The sequence below is a fragment of the Rhamphochromis longiceps genome, linkage group LG17 (assembly GCF_057381845.1).
Source record: "Rhamphochromis longiceps isolate RC_006_pf linkage group LG17, R_longiceps_female_GT1.1, whole genome shotgun sequence".
Classification (NCBI taxonomy): domain Eukaryota; kingdom Metazoa; phylum Chordata; class Actinopteri; order Cichliformes; family Cichlidae; genus Rhamphochromis; species Rhamphochromis longiceps.
The window spans coordinates 31806733-31830393 of NC_140573.1; the positions used below are offsets into that span (position 1 = coordinate 31806733).

A 23661-nucleotide genomic window follows, 5' to 3' on the forward strand; every position below is an offset into this window, starting at 1 on the left:
TTAGTTATCACTCCTGAATCTTCACACATCAAAGCGTGATTGCGGTGAGACTGCACAAGCTTTCTAACTGCACCTCATTTAGTGGCTTCCTTTGAGGAAAATACAACAGGTTCTTCTTTGCACTTGGAAATGGAGGAGCTTCCAGTTTCTATTGTGTCTCCAGTGGGTTTAGTGAAATGCACAAGTGTGACATAAAAGGCTGACACTAATGACTTTTGACTGTATGGGTTGGCACATTAGCACTGCCAATAAAGTGAGTGAGCTAACTGGGAACACAGTCAGGCAGTTTGGGTATGATGCATGCTGAGATCCAACCACGAGAAATTTGTTAATAAATAATCTATATTTTTGTATAAATGCAGTAATTTGCAGGCGATAAATTCACTTATGTGCTTTTCTTTGTGAATTAGTTCTGCGACATACTAGGTCCTACAACTATGGTGTGCCAGGCTCCAGAGCTGCCCATCAGCCTAGCCAGACACCAAGAAGTACCTGAAAGACCTGAAGAGTTCGGCTTTAAATTGGATGACTTGCAGATCACACTCAATAACACCAACTTCATCTACTTCCCCAATCCGGAATTTGAACCGATTAGTCCATCCGGAGTCCTGGAGCTTAAACCTGGATCGCCCATTATACTGAAAGTAGGAAGATATCACTCACCCGCATATACACTCAGTTTTCATTGTTATAATATTTTATTATCTTTTATTGCCTTTTGTCTGAATGTAAAGACTTTAAATTAAGATATTTTGCCAGTAATGATTGTGTATATCTTAAAATTCATATAGTACACAGCTTAGAAATGATATCTGTATCTTGGGTTAGTCTGTGAAAACTAACCCGAGATCAGTACCATGTCTCAGGTTAAATATTATAGGTATAGAAAGCTCAGCTTAAACTGATCATTTGCATACCCAAGTAAAATAAATTGTAGAGCATTGCACATAACATATCTTTGCCCAGCTTTGCAGTACGAATATATAGATAAACATAAACATATATCATTTGACTCTTATTTCTCTAACCCTTCCACTTTGACGCTGACAGCAATAACATCAATCATTATTCTTTTGAAGGGGCGGAATTTCCTTCCAGCGACCAATAGCGGAAATGGAAAGCTGAACTACACAGTTCTGATTGGAGAGAAGCCCTGCATTTTAACAGTGTCAGAGAACCAGCTCCTCTGCGAGTCCCCTAACCTGATTGGTCGACATAAGATCCTGGTGAGTGACACAGCACATGTCGCAACGTCAAGACATAGAGCAAGACAGACAAACGACGGAGAGGCAGGCAGTGTTGGAGAAGGCTGACAGACCTAAAAATCGATTGAGAGTTTGACAGACAGACCAACAGACATTCCTTGCGTTGCTTTCTATCCTTCCACTTGTCCACTCCCATTCAGATTATGGCTCTAATCCAATCAGCTGTGCGGTTAGTGCCCACAAGCAGACAAAACACAAACAAATAAGCCTTCAATAAGAGGCATTAGAGCCCCAGAAAACTCAATGAAGATTCCATTTGTGGTTTTAAGAGAGACCACTTTGAACAAGGCATTTCCTGATCTTACCACCTGAACCCAGCATCATAGAAAAAAAATGGACACAACACTGTGAAAGAATTAGTTGATGCCCAAACAAACAGAAGTGTGTACACAAATCAATATGTCTGTCTGTGTGTCTGAGCTTGGACGTTGACTTAACCACATCAATGTAATAGCTATAATCTCCCCTTTTGTCTGTTACTGTCATAAGGCACGTGTGGGCGGCATCGAGAATTCACCAGGTTCGGTCCACATCACGTCCGACAGCCCCCTCAGCAGCACTGCAATCATTGGCATTGCTGCAGCCGGTGCCTTGCTCATCCTTGTCATCGTGGCAGTGCTCATTGCCTATAAACGCAAGTCTCGTGAGAGTGACCTCACCTTGAAAAGGCTGCAGATGCAGATGGACAACCTGGAGTCACGTGTGGCTCTAGAGTGCAAAGAGGGTAAGAGGTTCATGCTAGTGCAGATCAGTATATTCATTTTACACATTTGTTTCCAAGAACATCTAAAGAATTTTGGTTCATTAAATCTATTTACACGGTTTAATTAAATCTTTGTTAGCAATACTAGAAATTTCCTATTTAATCAATAGGTTATGAGAAAGCATTATATAGGAACAAGTCCATTTACCACATCATCATTGTGACAAGAACTTGTTTGTGATTAGGTAGGTTGTAAAGTTTTTTTTTTTCTTTTAAATAGTACCTAGTTTTCTATGGTACCTCCAATATCTATCCACTTTAACTTTTAGATTGCTGTCTTTGTGCTAGAGGAATTTAAAAACAAAATAGGAAAGAGGTACCTTTCATCAGGTAATAATGAGGACAGAAATAAAACAAAATCAAAAAGTAAAAATGTAGTGAGCCACAAGGAAATGCCCTTCAAAATTATACAGGAAGCAACTAAGAAACAAAAGGTAAGCTCATGCAGATAAACAGGAAGATAAAGATAGATAAACTGAAGGCAGGGTAGAGGCAAAACATCTAAGAAATAACATGTTTTGCTGGCAGACCATGTTAGATACTATTTTAGATATTATTTTATATGGTAAAATCTATATAATAATAGGTTATAGCCTAGCTAAGAGTTATGTAAGACTTATATGTATATATACTAATAAACAATTTTCTGTTTGGTTTATTAGCATTTGCAGAGCTGCAGACAGACATCCATGAATTGACCAGTGATCTAGATGGTGCAGGTATCCCCTTCTTGGACTACAGGACCTATACCATGAGAGTCCTCTTCCCAGGCATTGAGGAGCATCCTGTCCTGAGAGATCTGGAGGTATGATTCACCAATTTTTATTACAAAGGAAAATGCAACTATTTATTCTTTCTTTCTTTCTTTCTTTCTTTCTTTCTTTCTTTCTTTCTTTTTAAATAAAATAAATAGGCACTTTTAGTCTATGAAAACATTCCTACTCTTTCAAATTGACTTTCTATTAGGATTCTCTGTTTGTGATAAATTGTTGACACACAGACTCTATATAAGGCCCCGAGTCATCCAGGCCGGTTGGTGACCACCAAGTACTTGTCGCTAAAGAAAAATTAATACTCCTCAACCAGTTGTGAATTGTTCCTGGCAGTCGCTGTAAAGTTGTTTACTAAGCACCAGTCATTCAGACCTAAAGACCAATCACACACTAGGTAAAAAAGGTGTTCCCTTTTACTTGTTAGTGAGTTGTCGTAGGAGGTTGAGTGTTGTTCCAAAAACAAGATTGAGATTGCTTTGGTCACTAGCAGATTGCCATGGTCTCCCATAGTTTGTTTGGAACTTATCTGCAAACCCTTGCAAAGTACTCACTAAGCAGCAGTGACTCTGTGAGAAGTGCAACACAAATCAGAAATGGAGGCCGTAAAGTGAAGTTTTCCACTAGCATGCCCAGGTCAAATATTTAGAGCATTTCAATTAAATAGAAAGCTGTAGTTTTCAATACATTCGTGAAAGAAGACAGCTGTAAATATAAGAACTTGTACCTATATTCTCATCAATCAAGTGTGTAACTGTACGTGTCTAACTGTTTATCCGTCAAATAACTGATGCAAAACAATTAGCCTTATTTGAAATTAGAGCAAAATGAGCAAGCAAATTAACAATGTGGTAGGGCACAGTGGGTGAAATAGACGCCGATGTTGTTTGTGTCGCTGTCTGGTAAACAAAACCCCTTTGACGGCCGACAACAACACGCTTTTTCAAAAACAAACAAGGCAGCCCTCAATTCAGGAGTGTGGTCTCATTAATAATTCTTAATGATACGAGAAGCTGTGCCGTTTTCTCTCCCCACCTTAAAGCAAATTAAAAGTCAATCACAGGCAGAAAAGCAAAAGAAAAAAAATCAAGTCATTTATCCTTAGTTGGTGACATTGATAGACAGCCGTAATTGACTAGGTCGTCTTGTTCCATTAAGAGAATGTTGGACCCCTATTTCACTGCCCTCAGGGTTAGCCTCTGTATCCTTGATGAGAATTTCCCAGTAATAAGCAATATTAATTATATTTTAATTGGCATAAATATTGAACTGTATAAGGAGCATAATGTGGAAAAGGAGCCTACTGAAAAAAGCAGCAAGCTCGTCTCGGGCTGCTGATGACTACTTAATTGTTATTGATGTATCAGATATCGCCGTATCAAGTTTTTGACTGTCTACTGTGGACGGAAGTAGCACAGGTGCTGGAAAGCTGGTCTAGGTTTACTTAAGCAGTTTTGTCAGTATTAAAATATTTGAAGACATGCCAGGTGCTAGAAATGTAAGTAGAAAAATTAGTCAATCAAAAGCCAGCACATACAGGTATAGCACACGCGGTGTTCCTTGCATGTCATGCAGTATGCAGCCTGTACACAAAGAAAACGATCTCACGCTCAACACATGCATACACCGACACACTACACATCTTGGCAAGCAGTGTGAAATTAGGCTTGCAATATAACAATAATTCCCAGCAGATTACAGCTACTTCCATGAAAGGTGGAAAGACAGAACATATGCTGGTTGACAGCTGCATTGGGTGCAAAGAGATGCCGTCTTACCGCGAGTGCTCTTGACAGATTAAAAGACATAATCTCCTTAGGTGCTATTTGTGTGGAAAAAAAATGTGTAGCAAGTTACTTGTTTAAACGGTGCAGGGATGATCTGGGCTCAGACAAGGGAAATTCACATCATTGCACTCCCTTTCAGCTTATATAGCAGCATCAAAATAATAAACATTCCCTAAAGAGGCTCAGTGTTTACTTGCCTTTATTCTCAATCTTTAGATGAAGTGCAACAAAGAGTGTAAAATGTTAAACTTCTCATTTCCCCAGATTCATCCTTTTCCCTTATTCTTTTCCTCCCCCTTTTTCCATCTTTTATTCAATGGGATGAACCTATTACTTTTAAACTGCACTTTTATGTAGGGAAATAGTGTATTTATTAATTTATAGTTTAATTTTTAATTTATAGTTTTTGTTATTACAAGTCTCGGTGCTTCTGATTAACATAAACACTCATAGTACGTGCAATTGCAAAGAAAGTGTTCTAAATGAATAAATATTTTGACACTTTTTTTTTTTTTTTACTGAAAGTTTTGTTCACAATTTTGATATTGACATCAACTAAATTCCAGGGAACAGAGAAAAACTAAACTGAAAAGAGAAAGAAAATGTGGGTGCCAGTTGCAAATGTCCTGCATATACATGCTTACATATACATTTAAGTACGAAAACGCATAGCCTATAAATGTTTTTCATACCTTTTCCTTGGTGCCTTATAATGTATGGACATTATAAGGCCTTGTGTGTTCTCCACTTATCAAAAAAAATTCTTTCAATCTGAACATTACGAAACCTATTTAGAATATTTTCTTGTTAAAGCTTTCTTTGCGGCTCTCAATAAAGTTTTTTATCAAGTACAGGTCATTCCACGCAATGCATTTAATAATGTTCCCAAGATACATAGTTTTAAAATTATGCAATACTTCAGGGGTTTGGAACTCCAGGCCTCCAGGGCCGGTGTCCTGCAGGTTTTAGACGTGTCCTTGATTTAAGTGGCTAAAGTATCTCCTCAACATGTCTTGAAGTTCTCCAGAGGTCTGGAAATTAACTAATCATTTGATTCAGGTGTGTTGACCAAAAGTGATATCTAAAACTTGCAGGACACCAGCCCTTGGCACCTGGAGTTCCCCCACCCCTGCGATACTTGATAGCCCAGAATATTGCCTATTACAAAGTTCATGTTCTTTCATATATGTTTTTTTTATATATTTAGATGATGTTGTCGCAAGCATGGCTTTTTTAACCACATTAATTTTGTACCCTGAATGCTCAGCGAAGGTATTAATTACATTAAACAAAAAAATGATAGTTTGAATTTTGTGGATATATGGTAAATGGTCTGTATTTGTATAGCGCTTTACTTGGTCCTAAGGACCCCAAAGCGCTTTACACTTTACACATCCACCCATTCACACACTGGTGATGACAAGCTACAGTGTAGCCACAGCCGCCCTGGGGCGCACTGACAGAGGCGAGGCTGCCGGACACTGGCGCCACCGGGCCCTCTGACCAGCACCAGTAGTCAACGGGTGAAGTGTCTTGCCCAAGGACACAACGACCGAGACTGTCGGAGCCGGGGCTCGAACCGGCAACCTTCCGATTACAAGACGAACGCCCAACTCTTGAGCCACTATCGCCCCACAAGATATCGTATGACATCATCTGCAAAAAAGCTGATGACATGGTCTTTCCCTTTAATATTTATTCCTCTCATGTGCTCACTTTGTCATATGGCCTGTGCCAAGGGTTTAGTATATAAACGAAAGAGAAGAGGCGATAGACAGCAACCTTGACGAGTAACTCTCTCAAAGTCTCACGAGTATTGCTATTCCCTGAATTCCTCTGTCATATCAAGCTTTCTTAATTCCGGTGTTTTCTGAATCACGTCTGTAGCATGGTCATGATCAAAGAAAACCTGTTTATCCTGATGCATAACTTTTTTCTTCCATGCTTCCATTCAGCACTATGTCCTCCATTGTGTACTGAGGGAAGTTGACCACAACTGATCACGAAGGTTTTTCTGGTTCAGAGGGTTGGAGCGAGAATTCAGTTCTCAACAAGTGTTCCCAACAACTGCAGCAAAGAGTTTTCCTCAGGACACTCTTTTAGGGCAAAGATGGGAATAGATGAAACACATCTAATAAGAGGAGACTAATAAGACTAATAAGAGGAAAGGATTAAGATGGACAAAACACCAACACTATGGACTATGGACATGCCAATTTTAACTTTGTGTTTGGGTAAAAAAGAAACACATTTGTAGAACGATTGAAATAACAGAACAATGTAGAGCAGGAGAAAAGTTGCTTAAGAGGTTTTTGGCATTTTATTCAGCAAGGTGGAGGAAATGTGATGCTTTGAGGGTGACAAGGTGGAAAATTGGTTCACAATAGAGTCACTTTCTCAATCCTATTGACTGTTTTGTGATTAGTCCAACATGCTATCTGTATAAACATTACCTAAAAGTGTCATTTTTAAAAAGAAGACTTAACACATTGTACATCTTGTAAGGTAATAAATAGCAGTGCATTTGAATTACCCAGTGACTAATTGAGTCTGTATGTCATGGCCTTGAATGTACCACTCAAAGTCTGTATTCTTTAAGTAAGTGAACATTTCTTCTGTTTCCGTGCAGGTGCCAGGCTACCGCCAGGAGCAGGTGGAGAAAGGGCTGAAGCTCTTTGGTCAGCTCATTAACAACAAGATCTTCTTGCTGTGTTTTATTCGCACTCTGGAGGCCCAGCGTGGTTTCTCAATGAGGGACCGCGGCAATGTGGCCTCACTCATCATGACAGTGCTGCAGAGCAAGTTGGAGTATGCCACTGATGTCCTTAAGCACCTGCTGTCCGACCTCATAGACCGCAACCTCGAGAGCAAAAACCACCCCAAACTGCTCCTCCGCAGGTAATGAGCAGGCATGAAAACCAAGTAGAGCACTTGTTAGACTGTGATATCAGTGAAGTTGAAGTTACATAGTTGGTGAAGGACAATTTAGTCTTCCTTGCTGTATATTCTAACCAAGACATATCCTACCTTTTTGATAGTAAGTTAATGGTACTATGCTTGACCGTATTGTGTTGGTTCCCCTTATGCTGCCAAAACAGCCCTGAACCATCGAAGCATGAACTCCACTATGTGTGCTGTGGTATCTGGCACCAGGATGTTAGCAATGCATCCTTTTAGTTGTATAGGTTGCAGGGGGGGGCCTCCATTTATCAGACTTAATTGTCCAGCACATTCCACAGATGCTTGATTGGAATGAGATCTGAAGAATTTAGAGGTCAAGTGAACACCTCAGACTCATTGTCGTGCTTCTCAAATTTTTGTGAACCATTTTTCTTTTTGGCAGGGTTTAAATCCTGCTGAAGGTGTACATGTTCTGCAAAAATGCTTAGGTAGGTAATATGTGTCAAAAGTAACATCCACATGGATGACAGGGCCCAAGGGTTGAAGAAATAACAGGGCACCAGTAGGTACCCACCTGGTGCTAGGGTTAGGGTTGCCCAAAGCATCACAGTGCCTCGCTTGTCATAGTGCTTCCTGGTGCCAAGTGTTTGCAAGTAAGCAAAGCACATGGAACACACGCATATAAAAGAAGGCATGATTTATCAGACTGAGCCACCTTCTTCCATTGCTCTGTGGTCCAGTTCTGATGCTTAAGTGCCCATACTTGGTGGACAGGGGTTAGTATGACCACCCTGACTGGTCTGCAGGAATGACAACAAACGGTGATGCACTATGTGTTCTAGCGCTTTTTTATCAGAACCATAATTAACTTTTTCAGCAATTTGAGCAACAGTAGCTCATCTATTGGACCCTGTTCCTAGTTCACAACTTTTCTTTCCTTGGTTCACTTTTGATAGAATCAGGGTTATTCACTTCACCTGTCACTGGTCATAAAGTTACAGCAGATCAGTCTATAGGTACACATAAAATGTGTTATCTAACACAACATCTGCTTTTCTGAACCTAGCTTGGTATTCTTGTTGGTTTGGAATAGAAATGGACGTTTTATACAGGTTCCTCTTTACTGTGAAGCACTGGATGTGTCCCCTGACATGTTTGGATTAACTCCTGTGACCTTGAATTGCTGGCTCTGTCTCAGAAACACCAGAGTGTATTACCGTGCACATCATTAGCAAAATAATTATAATTAATTAGCACTGAATCCAATTTCAAATAGCTCAAGAGGAAAAAAAAACCTCATTTATGAAAACGGGAGAAAGTGAGACTGTGAAAAGCTTGCACTCTGGCACAATCACAATCCTCCGTTGGATTTGCAGTCAAAGCCTTAATGGCATGCACTTGAACACAGCACTGTATGTGATTATGCTTCCTGCCTACGGTGTTTGGTAAATGTGATGATTATGGTTTCTTGAGTGAACCGGCTTCCTCACAGCTGTACGTGTGTAGCGCGTGCATGCTCACTGATACTTACACTACACACACATGTTATGTTGTTTTTACTTGCAGGTTGTCACTCAAGTCTTGGCATCCCCAGATAATTTGACAAGCATATCATAAATGAAGTTGTCCATCTCATTTCGATTCTAATTCTTATTCTCCTTCTGCCTAAAAACACCCTCACTCACTCTCGGCCAACGAAGACAAATGCATGAACACAGCAAGGATATGCAGACGGGACTGAAATTAATGCTGTTCACCGTACCATCCAGAAGACAGTGGGCACATTCACCTCATGAACGCCTGTTTAGGCTCTGCTTGGTGATGCAGAGAGAAATTATTGCCGTCTGGGCTGGAAGCTGATTAACTGCAGCCAGAGCTCACCGAATATGGTGCAGCCACTAAACAATGGAGTAACTGCTGATCCCGGCCGTAGATACAGCATAAGAGATGGCGCGTACAGCAGAGACAGGGAGAGGCGGTCAAGGACAATGCAGATACTTAAAGCTGTGTCACCACCTGAGGAAAGCTGATGACTTTAAGGCACGCAGGCGAGTCGTGAGAGCAGCTCTTTGATCACTCAGTTTATGCGTCACCAGAGCCTTGTGTGTGCTCTCCATGCAGATAATTATTAATCTCATACAAGAATTTGATTCAAAAGTGAATTTAGGATTAACTTCACAAGGAAATAGTCACAGAAAGTTCTACAGCGACCTGTGCATGACCAACAACTGTAGACACCGAATATAAGATACTTTATTTTGACACTTCCTTCTCTTCACCCTTGGTGACAGGGCAGATGGAAACCCCGGCGACAATGTCATTGCATTCAGCCAGCAGTGAGGAAAGAGCACATGTTTACAACACATCCACACCCAGTTTGAATCCCTATTTGTCATACACACGATTGTGATTGGCACTGATCAGACTGTCCTTATCTCATTCTTCCTCCACCGTTGCGCTTATTAGCTCTCCAACAACCCAGCATGCATTTCAGATGTGATAAGGCAGTTTGAGCAAGCTCTGCCACCCTGTAGTGTGGGCTGACTGGTGCGTCGCTGGATAGCAACTGAAAATAGCCCAGATATATAGGCAGGGGGCTGTGAAGATGGAGGAAGTAGCACTCCACCCCCCAGTCCCTCTTTAATTTGTTCTGTCTCTTTTCTTTTTCTTTCCTTGTTTGTTCATTTTCAGTATTCTCCTCCCTCACTACCTGACTCCGTCGTCTCACTCTTCGCTGCTCTCTCTCTCATGTTTGTCTTCAGTTCTGAAGCTTGAAGCTTGTGTCCCTTGTGTAACATCGTCACTATCGTTATCACTCACTTGCTCTCCTATACTCACTCCCTCAATCTATATTCCCAGCTCTTCCTCCCCTTCTCCCCCCTCCCCTCCCCTGTTTTCTTGATTGCTAAATCAATGCTTAAAGTGCGTGAGCAGGGTGTCTCTGGCACAGCATCTGAGCACGGATACCCACTGCCTCCTCTTCCAAGAAATCTGTGTGTGTGTGTGTGTGTGTGTGTGTGTGTGCCTTTTTCCCTCTCTCTCTCTCTCTCTCTTTCCACACACGAACACACATCCTTCCATCTGTCCCATCTCAACCTGTGCTGAAGCACAACCACCAGGCAAGCTAACTAACGAGAGCCTTCCACAACCATCTGTCGCATTCCTTGCTGCATTCTCCTCCTTCAACTCCTCTCTTTGCTTCATTCCTCCATCTCTCCAAGCCTCCCCACACCAGCATCCCTCATCATGCAGAGTTAAACTGCCTTTCTTGCAGCCTTAAGTTTTGTTTGGCGACAGTCGACGCGTCAAAATAGCAGTTTTGATTTTTGGTCAAAAGATGAAAACCCAATATGTTCATGTGTTAATCACAATATTGCTTTGGCTTCATGCACAGACATCCTGTCATCGCACAGGTCTGAAGGGCCCCTTGTATAAGGATAAGCGCTCTCTCTGTTTGGGTGTGAGCAATAAATGCAATAAATGTCGGCGCACATGCATCAACAAGTCCGAGTCAGTAGCAAGCCATCACTGCAAGACAGTTTGACACTTATGATGACCAATCTTCCTCACCCACCCAGAGCCATAGTGACAAATAGAAATGGTTTCTCATTTCAAGCTGTGCTGCTTTAGCATGTGGCTAAAATCAAAGAAACTGCAGTTACTACTTCCCCTTAATGCAAGAGAGACACCTCAAGCTGAATTTGATAGACAGGCAGACAAACGGATAGGTGTCATGAAATAATACTTTGTTGATTGTCACGATATATTTTGGACTTTTAACAACTCATTATTAAATTGATTTAATTTAAAACTGTGAAATACTTTCTGGTTCCAGCTTTTAAAATGTGAGAAATTGTTTGTTAGACAGAGTAAGGACTTGTTAATATTGTTGTAACTCTATTATTCTGGAGGAGCTGCGTTGTATTCTAAAGTGTGAACAAACAGTTTATCAGTAAATGAAAAAAAGTGATTTGATTTGATTAAAGGTGACACGAAAGGTTCTTTATAACTTAATTGGCTGGATATTGATTAATGAGTCACACTAACTGTGTCATATGGACATTAAAATGCACGTAACTTGCAGGTGTGGCCAACGAAAAGGTTAAATACTCGATGAGGCATGGAGTCCCATCTATCCTACCTCGGTAATCAATGGGAACGAAATATTGCCAGGTCCCCACAGCTCTAGCTCATTCTCAATGCTCACTGTCCCACTGTCTGTCTGCCAAGCAGACAAGCTCGACCATGCCAACACGCCACGGCACATTTCATTGCATTAACCCAAACATAGGTTGTGCTGTGTTTTGAATCTGAGCCGAGTAAAGGTTTGGAGAACATTGTTCGAAAGTTATAAAACCGAACGCTAATGTTAGATGTTCAAACATCTCCGTCACAGTGCCATTTTTATCCTCGTTCCCCACAGAGTGCGCTATGAGTGAGAATGAGCATAAGCGAAACAGTGCGGCTGTGCCAAGACTTCTTAGCACTGCAGGGTTACCACCCACTGCCAGACGCATGCACAGACACATACAATAAACACTAGTCAGCACACATGATAATTTCTGAATACATGCGCAGTGGGATTAATTTGTGCTTTTTGCACACTAGCCTTAAAACAGCCTTGCAATTGTCCAGGCACACACAAACACACAAACACAGCTTTCATTGGAGATTGGAGTAAGAAAAAGCAAGTTGAGGAATTCTTTTTTTTTTTTCTTTTTTTTTTTTTTTAAAGAGGCAAAGGCAAGCTATTTATTTTAGTTCTTTTCTTCATTTGCCTTGTTCAGTACTGCCTCACTCCTTCCTTGCCAGTGCACCTCCTCCTTTCTCCATGCTCCTTTCATCCCTTTGATAGATAGGCTACATTTGTGGAAATGGAGAGGATTTGGAAGCGTGTATGATTACAGGATCCAGAATATTGCAGCCAGCGGGAGGAAGAGAGAGAGCAAGGACACATGAAAGAAAAGATGAAACGTGACCTTGTTGACCCTTGGATCTGTGGACGGAGGAAGGGCGGCAAAATAAAAGTGCGGGCACAGTGAGAGGCAGGAAGTTAATCCCCCCCAGGTGCTGTGCCAGTGTTGAGAGGGGGGTACCAGACCAGCCCACTGGCACAGCAGACATGAAGCCCCCCCTCCTCACAGCTCAGTTTGAAGTCCCTTTAAGAGGCTGTCTGAATGGTGAGGGGTGGGAGGGCTGCAGGTGGCAGTCGAAACACTAGGGACAAAATCTACACGCACACAAGCGGGCACAATGGACACTAATCCTGAAATATTGATGCCTATGGTAGTTGCTCATTGAGGATGGAGGCAGGGGTGTGTGGGTGTGTATCTGAGGTGTTCTGACAGATTGCCCACACACACCTGCTGCTGGCCAAGAAGGTTGCTGTCAAAAGACATTCGATCGTTGCCTATCCTCCTTTTCTCTTTGCCACCACTGTTGTTATTATGTATGCATATTAGCCATTCACATGGGATCACTCACTCTGCTAGCCCAGGTCAGCACATACACACAAAAAGAGATGCACACCATTTTGCCACACCATTGGAGCATGGATGCCAGGCAGAGAAAGGGAGGGAGATGTATTCATTCACTTTCTATTGTGCACGGATCGAGTGTTAGTCCAGTGAATAGGCAAGGGAGCGCTTGATAATGAGGCCAGTGTTATTACAGAGCCGCTCCAGCCCCTAACGACATCAATCCACTGGGATCAAATAAAGGCTTTTAATTGCTTTGCCTCATATTAAAATCCCTGCCACTGTAGACAAGCTGCCCTTGGCGTGCCTGAGCATAAAGGCAAGCCGAAAGATTGTCTGAAAGGCCATCATATAGCACGTGCAAAGGCTTTCCCAATACATGGCTTTGCAATTATGTTTGCATAGCCCAGGCGTATTCAATGGCAGTGGCCATCATTTTCAACTTAATATTTGACAATGGTGTTGAATATTAATGATGTAATAAGAGCACAGGGATCATATGTTCATGATGTGCTTTGTCGCTGTCTGTTTCCAGGACCGAGTCTGTTGCGGAGAAAATGCTGACCAACTGGTTTACATTCCTCCTCTACAAGTTTCTGAAGGTAACTCTTTAGTTTTCTGTGATTATGCTTCCTGCTCTCCATCCATTCATCCATCCATTGGCTTAACCATTCATTCAGTTGAGGTTTGCAGGGGGGCTTGGAGCCCATCGCAGCTGACACGGGGTAAGAGACACACTGGACAGGTCACAAGTCCTACACAGGGCTAGCACAAAGACACAAACAACCATTCACACTCATATCCACACCTGCAGCCACTTTAGAATCACCAGTTAGCCTAGCGTGCCAAAAAGGCAAGGCACTTCAGCAATATGCCACAAAAAGCTGAGCTGAGAAGAAAGGGGAAAGGAAGACAGATAGGACAAAGCATAAAAACTGTGGTGCTGAGGCATGGTGCTCAGTGCATCAGGTCCCCCAGCAGCCAGAGCCTTGTGCAGCATAACAAAAGGGTAGTTCGGGGTCACCTAACTAAATATAAGCTTTAAAGAAGAAGAGTTATAGTCTAATCTTAAAAATAAAACGGTTTTCTGCCTACTGGATCTAAAATGGTTCCACAAGAGAGGAGCCGATAGCTGAAGGCTTTGCCTATCATTGCACTTTTCCAAAACTCTGGGAACCACAAGTAAGCCTGCACTCTGACATAAAGTGCTGTATTGGGATAATATGATACTATAAATTATGATGGTAATGATGGTACATTTAATTTGAGGTTGTTTGTTTTTTTTTCATGAAGCCCGTGAGGAGAAGCTAATATGGGACAAATGTGATTTCTTTAGATAGCCCCTGTTAATACTGGTGTTTTGGATCCACTGATGGCTTTTCAGGGACCTCTTAATAGTTCGGATAGTAAGGAACTATAATAGGACAGTTGGCCAGTGTTCCTAATTTTAACAATATTTAACAGCTGAATTATTGTTACTGGTTGTTCTGGTTTCCAGCGTATGGATATATCAATATAGCACAAGCATAATCATGTCTGATGTCGTGTAACTCTGCATGTACTTTTTTGAGTCTGTTAAATCAGATGTTTACCTTTAGTACAGCTGGGTACAGGAATAGCACAAATAGCCTATGAGTGTGCATAAAATACAGCGTACACACGGCATATTTTGTGTGTCGTCTGGGCTTCCATTTGGAAAATGTTTTCATAATATTCAAAAGACAGCCTCTCTGCCACAGCCACCGAAGATTCATCTAACACTTGGAGGATTTGTTGTCCTTTTTTAGCTAGAAAGCATACTGACATGTTGATGCAGCACTGAGGTGTACTTTTTACTTCACAGGACACCACTATTCACTAAAAGCAAAACCACAACTTCTCTCCACCTTTGAGTCTAGAAAATGTCACAATCATCCTGTTTCTCTCCGCCATCTCCGTAGTCATCACTTTTCTGCAGCTGGAGGAGATAAATATAAACAATGATAAATGGCCAGTCTCTTCTTTTTGATAAACAGGAGTGTCTTGGGGAGGGTTTTCACTTTTTTTTAAAAAATTGTTTATCCATCAAACCTTCCCCTAACTTCGGCAATGGCTCTATATTGATAGGTGGTACAATTTTCTTTAATTTAGGTGAAACAGGTGCAATATTATCGGGAACATGACGTTTATAAGTCTTACTCAGCAACACTTGGAAGTAAAGCGGTTATAAAAACCCGCCACAAAATTTTATCTTCTGAGACAAAAATACGCTTCGCTGTCAGTGAGCTGAGCGCAGAAAAAAGGCTTTAAAATGTCTTCATTCTTTTCCAAACGTCCCCCTTTCGTCAAATCTCTTCACAGGAGTGTGCAGGCGAGCCTCTTTTCTCCCTCTTCTGTGCCATCAAGCAGCAGATGGAAAAAGGCCCCATTGACTCCATCACAGGAGAGGCACGCTACTCGCTCAGTGAAGACAAGCTCATCAGACAACAGATTGACTACAAGACGCTGGTAAGGGGTTCACCTGCCCACGGGTCCAAGGGCTCACTGGGGACACTTAATATGCTTTCGGGGACAAGGCGAGAGTAAAAGGTTGGTTATGGGTGGTTGGTCATGAGATTTGCAATGGGACACAAAGTTGTCGTTGTTACGCTTGACATGAAGGGGGCACGGGAGGGGCGACCTCACTTCCTGTTGAGACCCGAGCTGTCAAGCAAAAGAGCAGGGCTTTGGGATGAGGAGGAAGGAAATAGACTATGTTTGTGTATGTGTCTGCACAAGCGCACAGACGATGAAGCTCGCTCCTCATGGAACCTCTGATTTACTGCCCAGATCTGTCTGTTATCCTGGCTCCACTGTGACCGTTGTTGTTTCTGGAGGGGAAACTTAGACATTGTTCGGTTTTCTCTTCTAGTGTCAGACCAGTTTGTACTCAGCATTCTGGGAGTACAGATTTGCATACATATTTCACATTGTCTTTTCCAACACCAATAGTTTTCTACCCACCCCAGTTCTTGCAGTAGAAAAATGTCTAGAAACTGCCGATAGTTAACCCTTTTAAAGGGAATTTTTCATTTTATGTACAACGTGGGCATACGTGTTTGGAATGATGCTTTTATAAAAGATGAGACGTTTATTCTCTCACCCCTTTAACGTGTATTTGTGCTCATCTTGTAATTCAGGTATTGCCACCAACACCCAAAGGCAGTACTGTAAGAGCTGATGAATATGATAATATTGTTATAATTAGCTACTTTAGTGCTCATCAGTTCAGGTAGCAAATTACTCTCGTCTCAAGCTCTGAGAAAAGAGCAGTTTCCATAGTGAATATTTTCTTTTCCTGCAGTTCTCTCACGGACCCCTTGGCAGGCACAGAATTATTGCATTTCCATTGAGTACCAATCATCATTATTAACATAAAACACACAAACCTATTTCCTGCAAAGTTGTCAACAACCTTACTTTTTTTTTACCTTGCTCTAAATCAACTTGTTTTTAGTATATATTCCGAAAGATCCATTTTGCATCTGTAAAATAAAACCTTATGATACCGTTTAACCCGCAAGTCCTTATTAGACTCACCACAGTGATGGTTTTGTGCGTGTTTCAGGTGGTAAACTGCATACATCCAGAAAATGAGAAGAGTCCAGAGATCCAGGTTAAGGTGCTAAACTGTGACACCATAAGCCAAGTGAAGGAGAAGATACTGGATGCCATCTACAAGAACGTCCCGCATTCACACCGCCTGAAAGCGTCTGATATGGACCTGGGTATGAATCTTTGCCTTGTTTATGTGAACAGTGTGGGAAAAAAATAGAATAATGAAATAGAAATCTGAAATAATTCTATGATTGGGAGCTCCTTCACATTCCTGTAGATACTGTTCAGCTTATCAAAACAGTTCTTAAGATTCAGTGTTTCAGATCAGACAGCCTTTATTGTGGACTCAATGGTCCAGAAGAAAATACAAACAAGAATAAAACACAAAAAGACAAAAAAAATATGAAATATAGAAATGATCTATTCGTGTGCCTGGAGGAAGCTGGCTGAGCTGAGACAGACATCGATTTTTTTATTTTATTTTATTTTTTATCTTCTCCACTCTACCCAGGCCTTCTTAAAAAGTAAAGTCCTCTTAGATATAGAGAAGTTGTTTTGTGTTTTGTTTTTTTTTACCTCGGGAGACTTGACTTCCTGGCTGTGATGGCTCAGATGTCTTGAGATTGGTCTCTCTCCTCCCAAAACTTCCCATCGATCGACTCAGATGTCAACTAGCGTCTGAGTCAGATGATTGATCAGCTAATCAATTGCGACGCTCAGCGAGCCATTCCTTTCCTTTTTATTTCTTCCCTTCGTTCTCTGTGTGTTTCTTTCCTTCCTTCCTAAAGCAAGTAATTACTTTAATGGGCCACTGTTAGGGGAAAGAGGTGCAATTATGTACCTTCTTGGCAAGACATCCTACTGTAGTGCTCAGGGGTTCTTGTACACCTTTATTGGTGTAGGGTACACATGCACACCCCTACTACATGTGAGCATAATATTGTTATCCGTTATTGTTGTCCTGCCAAATACCTACAGGCTGTCTTTTCACTGTGGACTGTTGCTTTTTATGGTTTAATTTTGCCAGATGGATTTTTTCAAACCCCTGTTGTTTTTTGGTAATAGCATATTTATAACCAACCTCAGCTCTCAGATGGGCTAGGAATATACCACAGGGAATCTGTCTGAGACAGCTAAGTAAAAAGATTAGTTTAGCCTTTTGACAAAACTCCTGGATGAAATTGTTTTATGGCCCCATTTGGGCAGGACGTGTTGTTCTATTATTGTTTTATTACAAGAGGGAATTGGCAATTGGAGTTCTCTGGTCACTCGCTCAGTGCGAGTGTGTGGGTGTGTGTGTGTGTGATTGCAAGCATAAGGGAGAGAATGAATAAATGTAAGCAGAAGAGAACGCGTGTATAGAGCAATTTGGTTATTTTTTCAGTGCTGTCTAAACATTTTGCACCCCACTTGTGTGGTGTTCTTTTTTTCTGAGTGAAGTTCAGGCGACAATCTAGTAGTTCACACTATTTTATTATCAAAAGGTTAAAGATTTGAGTTGCACAGCTGTGGACTTCTCTATATCAGGCAGTCTGCACACAGAAAAGTGGAAAAATATTTATAATTCAAAGCATATATCAGACACGCATATATCTGTGATTGGCTATCGCTGGGAAGAGGCCGTGGTTTAGCGCTCCCTGATTCGTTCTCCTCGTGGTCCTTCCTCTTGGCATTGGTCTTCGTCCTCAATCTGGGGTCTTGTCCTGTGTGAGAAAATACCTACCTACTCTACACTTGTGTCAGTTCTAACCGGTACCTCAAAGTTTGTATCTAGTTACGCTATCAACAGTATAGAAACACTATGTTATACCCCCACACATGGTCAAGGCAGCGTCTCCCTAACTGAAACTGTGTTGTGTAAGCATGTAGCAATTTTACCTTCAATACTAAACACTCCTACATCTTGGTTAAGCATTCACACCGTGTGGTTAGTGCTTGTATCCGTCTAATGAGGAGTGTAACAACTCTGTTATGAGTAGACATTTCAAATAATGTTAGAAAGAAACTTTATTAAAATGTATTTCTAACACTTGCTGCACAGATTAAAAGAAGTTTCTCTCTTAATCACAAGTCCATTAGTAGACTTAAAACAGGTTTGACATATCCGTTCACGTCTGTGATTTGTTTTTTTCCTGGTATTGCACAATTAACACTGATGATAACTCTTCAGTGGAAACACATCTTCTATTTCACTTTATTTTCTAACTACATGTACAGGTAACACCAGTGGCTTTTGTAACTTCTGACACACAGTTGTTGATAAGGATAATAGGATTTTTGCAGGCCTGTCTTGAGATAAACTTGCCAGAAGCGTTGTTATCCTGGGGTATTGTTTTTAATTCCACTGCCCTCTGCTGCAGTCCTCTGTAGAGTACAAATGAAGATAGGACCTAGGAACAAAGAAGTAAGCCCTGTGTGTGTTGGTGTCTTTGTGCAAATGCTGGCAGTAGCAAACCTGTGTCTTGCCTCTTTGTCAAGTACCACAGTCACCTTCAGCCTTTCACTTTACCTTCAGCTGTTATTCATTCCCCTGAAGACTAAGTGTACACACACACACACACATCCTGATTAGATACCACTGGATTTGGGAATACGTGTGATCTCAGTTTGTTGCAGTTTTCACACCAGGTTTATGCTTTTATTTGTTCCTTCCTCTCGTTCTTTTTGTTCCCCGTTCGTCTGTTGAGCCCTGCCTGGAGACAGGCGCTTATTTGCATCTTTATGGGAAGATGAACTGTATAGACAAACAACAGGAGAATCTGTATTTCCAGCAGATTTTTCAGTTGCTAACACAATTCTGGTCAATCCTCCAAAGACAGGCCTCACCAAGCATCGCGGTGATTGCCGCTTTGTTTCTCTGTTTGTGATCAGAATAGGAGATGACAGTGGCCGACAGAAGTGGGAAGCTCAGCAAGTAGTGCAGGCACAATAACATATTCATAAAGCCCATGATGTCTGCAAAAAGAATAGAGAAATCATCTGCCTGTTTGTTTTCAAGATGGCTTTCCTTTTTCACTCATAATGTTGCTGGGGTATCGTGAGATGTTTCTATCAAAGCTTTTGTTTTGCTTTGTAGTGAGGTTGCGCAGATTTACAAGGCCTGTTGTATATGTAATGCAGATGTAATTTGGATGTAAGGTCATGTAAAAGCCTTCCTAGTCATTGAAAAACGCGGACTGGAAGTTGCTTGTTTTGAAAAGCATGGAAATTAGATGGTCAGCAGACTCTGGGTATTGAAGTTGCACAATTTTTTGGCAATTTTGTTGTCTCGCTGAATTGTGTTGTGGTCCGCCTCGGTGGAGATTCTGAACAACATTAAGAGCAGCTTGGCAGCGGGATGAAGATGAAAGTTTGATGAAGGAAGCACAGGAACCAATAGTACCTTCAGAGGCTGAAACGTGAAGGCTAGTTCTGTGGGTAGAAATAGAAGTGCACAAACCCTATATTCACAGCCATCGAGTACACCAGCAAAACAAATGGAGAAAAGAGCAAAGAGGAGGAGGGTGATTAATTTAACTCGCATTTTGTAGTCGTCTAGCACAGAAGCATTTTCTGTTTTAGTTCTACCTATTTGCTAACCTTTTACCCCCACCCAAAGACCTTTTTATGTCCTTTTGACTTTATTCAGTCTTATTAGACAATGTTAATTGATTGTTCTGTGGAAAGCAAAGAAAAAAGAGATCAAGGTGATGATAAAATAATGTTTGACACTCTTATTAGAAAAAAGTTGTGCTTTTTTTTTTACCTCTGGTGTGTGCTTGTTCTTCATCTAAGAATTGCAAACTTAAGCCAGAGTTAGAAACTAACTTTTTAGCCCATAGGGAGACTCTGATTGCTACACAGAGAAACAGCCAGTGTAGAATCCGAATATATCTGACTAACAGAATTAGGCACAAGCTATAAAAAGAAGCCAAGAAAACTAGAGCCATCAGAACTTTTCAACCTTATAACACAAAACTATTTTTTTTCCTTACAAATAATAATATTTGACTAAAAATATGTTTATTAAATGAAAGAATGGTTGTTTCCTAAATTATATGGTGAGATTTTTAAAGAGTAAATATAATCAGTTGAACGGGCTGTGTGTGGGATGGATTATGTATGTTTCGTTTGACTGGATCCCTGAATTTGATTAAGGTATCACTATTTTGGGGGAGGCCTGAAAGCATAACACTCAGACTTTTCTGTTTGGCATCGTCTGTTTTCCCTCTGTGGACTCCTCAAGGACAGTCGGTCTGGCTGTTGTGTAATTTGGGATATAGTGCTCTTATGTGGGGAGACGAGTAGAAGTAGAAAGGGGTATAAAGATAAACTCCAGAGAGCGAGAGAATAAACTGAGAACGGGATGACTATACATGCTGCAAGGTGAGGTCTTCTAACTTCTCAGAGATATCAAGTATCTGTGTAATCATTACATCTCTATTTTATGTTTTGCATTTGTGTCTCCTAAAGGATTATTTCGGCACCTGGTCTGATGGATTTCTATAAGAAGATTATTTGAAATATATATATTTTTAAATTCCATCTCAATTGCAGAGTGGCGTCAGGGTCGAGGACAGCGCATGATCCTGCAGGATGAGGACATCACCACAAAGATCGAAGGTGACTGGAAGAGACTGAACATGCTGTCCCATTATCAGGTACGCTTTTAGCGGTATACAGAAAAATGCAGCTGGATCCTGTATTAAACTCATTATTGTGTTCCAGTGATTTAATAGTTACGAACGTTTGCTTTGTGTTTGTCGATGGTGTGGACGCCCATGTACACGTGAAAATCAAAGTTTTACACCACATTGCACAGAGAATGGTGTCAGCTGAAACTTTGAACCTTATAATTTCGGGCTTGCAGTTAATACAGTACAGAAATTCACATTACAAGGTGTAATTAAAGTTCCACGACTACACCCATTAAAAAAAGAAATGCTGTAATTAAATAAAAAATGGCAGATCTTTGTTTATAGATAGCCTCTTGGGGCAGCAAAGCACTGCTTTTAATGTAGTTGCTGTTTTTAGATCGCCTTCTTACCCACATGTGCTTGTGGGTTTGTTCTACGTGCTGCGTCTCCACAGCGTGTAAAGACAGCAGTTCTTAACTTAAATACCATTTTGAGCAAGAGCACAAAATTACAAGGAGCATAATGTGATGAGTATGCTGGTTCTGATGCTGTAGCACCTAAAGACGTCAGTCCTTTCTCTCAAACACTTCCTCCTCATGGACAAACCCATGCTGCACATGTGAATGCCAAACAATATCAAGCATGCTCCTGTATCCTATCCTGAGCTATCCTTTTTTTGAGGTCAAAATTAAAATCGGGTAGTTTTATTATTTATTTATTTCATATTTTTATGGGCTAAGTCACAAAGTTTTGAAATTGCAAAAACTTTAAAGAAAGTTAGAAAAGTTTTTGTTGCATTTCAGCAGCAAACCTCAAATGTATCACTTCACATTTTTTTAGAAGAAAATTTGATAGTGAGCACAAGCACCTGGCATTTAGTATTGCATACAATCTGTCTCCCTTTCTTTACTACACATCATCTCACTATCTGTGGCTGCTTTTGCAACTCATCTTCTCCTTTTCCTTAAGCTGACTAGATAATTCAGAGTTCACTTATTGCAGTTATCTATCAAGTACTTGACAGATAAGGACATCCCCTTATACACCACATGTTATCTGCCTGGCTCACAAGGTGAGGCAAGGAACTTGCCAACAGCACAGTGACACTTAGGAGTAATCCCCTGTGTGGAGTGGGCTTCAGGTGTGCTGCCTCCGGGGATCATCTTGTTTTTGACTTTGATTAATGTTGGCGTGGACACACATCACTGGTCAGAGACCGTCAAACGAAGACAAATGCACAAAATACAAAGATGTGTCACTCATTAAATACATCGGTGCATTTACACAGAGACTTTGACACGAATCGGCAGGTGTTTTGTGCCACATGACTCATAACTGCACATCCAGTCACATGGAAGGAGTTTGGATGGGGAAACAGGCCTGTATTGTCAATAAGGTGTTAATAATTCAAGCAGTTGAGCAAGTAGCGACTGTGCCCTCCAAGTGCAGTTTACGTGGTGCCTAAATTAAATGTCAGCAGCAGCGAGTGTCAACAGGCTGTGAGTATGAAGCGTGGGTGGAATGGATTAGGGAGCTGATTCAAATCGGAGATAAGATAATGAAGACAGAAGTTAATTCATTTTTTCAGGCTGGGGAATAAGGGCACCTTATCCTTGACAGACCGAGAGAGGGAGAAAAAAAAACATGGCATCGTCTGTGAAATTGTCAGGAGGCTAAACAGAGCTAGAAAGGGAGGGGACATCACAAACACATTCAAGCTTCAGTCAAGGGCATCTGCAGTCCCATATTTAGCATTTCTAATCTTCTGTTACTGACTTCATTTCTTTGAAATGCTCTGATTTGAAATCCGTAGATCGTTGTGAGTGAGATCAAATCCATTGATGCCCTCTATTGATTGATGCCATCTTAAAGAACCCAGATGTGCAGCTATATTTTGCCATTTCCTTCAGACATTTTCCATCAGTATTGTTTGTCCAATCTGAAGCTAATATGGCCAACCAGACACACTGAATAGAATCATGTGCTGTTCTTTATTACACTAATCAGCTTTGATCTGCCACTAGCCAAACTCCCCCCCGCACTTGGTTGTACTGTCACAGTTTGCATCGCAAACTAAGTGGAAACTTCTCATTCGGGAAAACGTCACATGGTAGCTACAAGCAAAAGAAAAGAAGAAATGGCATTTTCCATATCTGATCTTTCAGGCCCATAATGAGACATTTCTCTCCGCCTCCTCTCTTTCAGGAAAGTGTGCTCTGTTTTCTGCCTTTATTCTCCAAATGTTATTTCCCCAAATGCCACTCCTTCTTTTTCACATTCTATTATGTTCCACTGCGCTCTGCTTATTTCATATGGGTTCGACATATAAGAGCAGTGATCAGGGAGGAGATCTGCCCTGTGGGCCTCATACAGACAATGATATAAACATATTATGCATAAGGAGCAGATTGAGTGAAAGGGTGAAATAACAATACAATCTTAATAACGCCCCGGACCTCACACACATACACATGGGCTGAAGTCCCCACCCCCTCGGTTGCATCCA

General features: G+C 41.2%; 1 protein-coding gene across 1 annotated transcript in view; it reads left to right on the plus strand.

Annotated features, from left to right (window-relative positions):
• Positions 1–23661, plus strand: part of plxna4 (plexin A4) — a 261846-nt gene that overhangs the window by 214918 nt on the left and 23267 nt on the right. Inside the window, exons 18-26 of the mRNA XM_085387521.1 lie at positions 411–644; positions 1080–1226; positions 1755–1989; positions 2691–2833; positions 7215–7483; positions 13499–13565; positions 15304–15450; positions 16550–16709; positions 21076–21179. Coding sequence (XP_085243647.1) covers positions 411–644; positions 1080–1226; positions 1755–1989; positions 2691–2833; positions 7215–7483; positions 13499–13565; positions 15304–15450; positions 16550–16709; positions 21076–21179 — 1506 coding nt within the window. The remainder of the gene's footprint in view (positions 1–410; positions 645–1079; positions 1227–1754; positions 1990–2690; positions 2834–7214; positions 7484–13498; positions 13566–15303; positions 15451–16549; positions 16710–21075; positions 21180–23661) is intronic.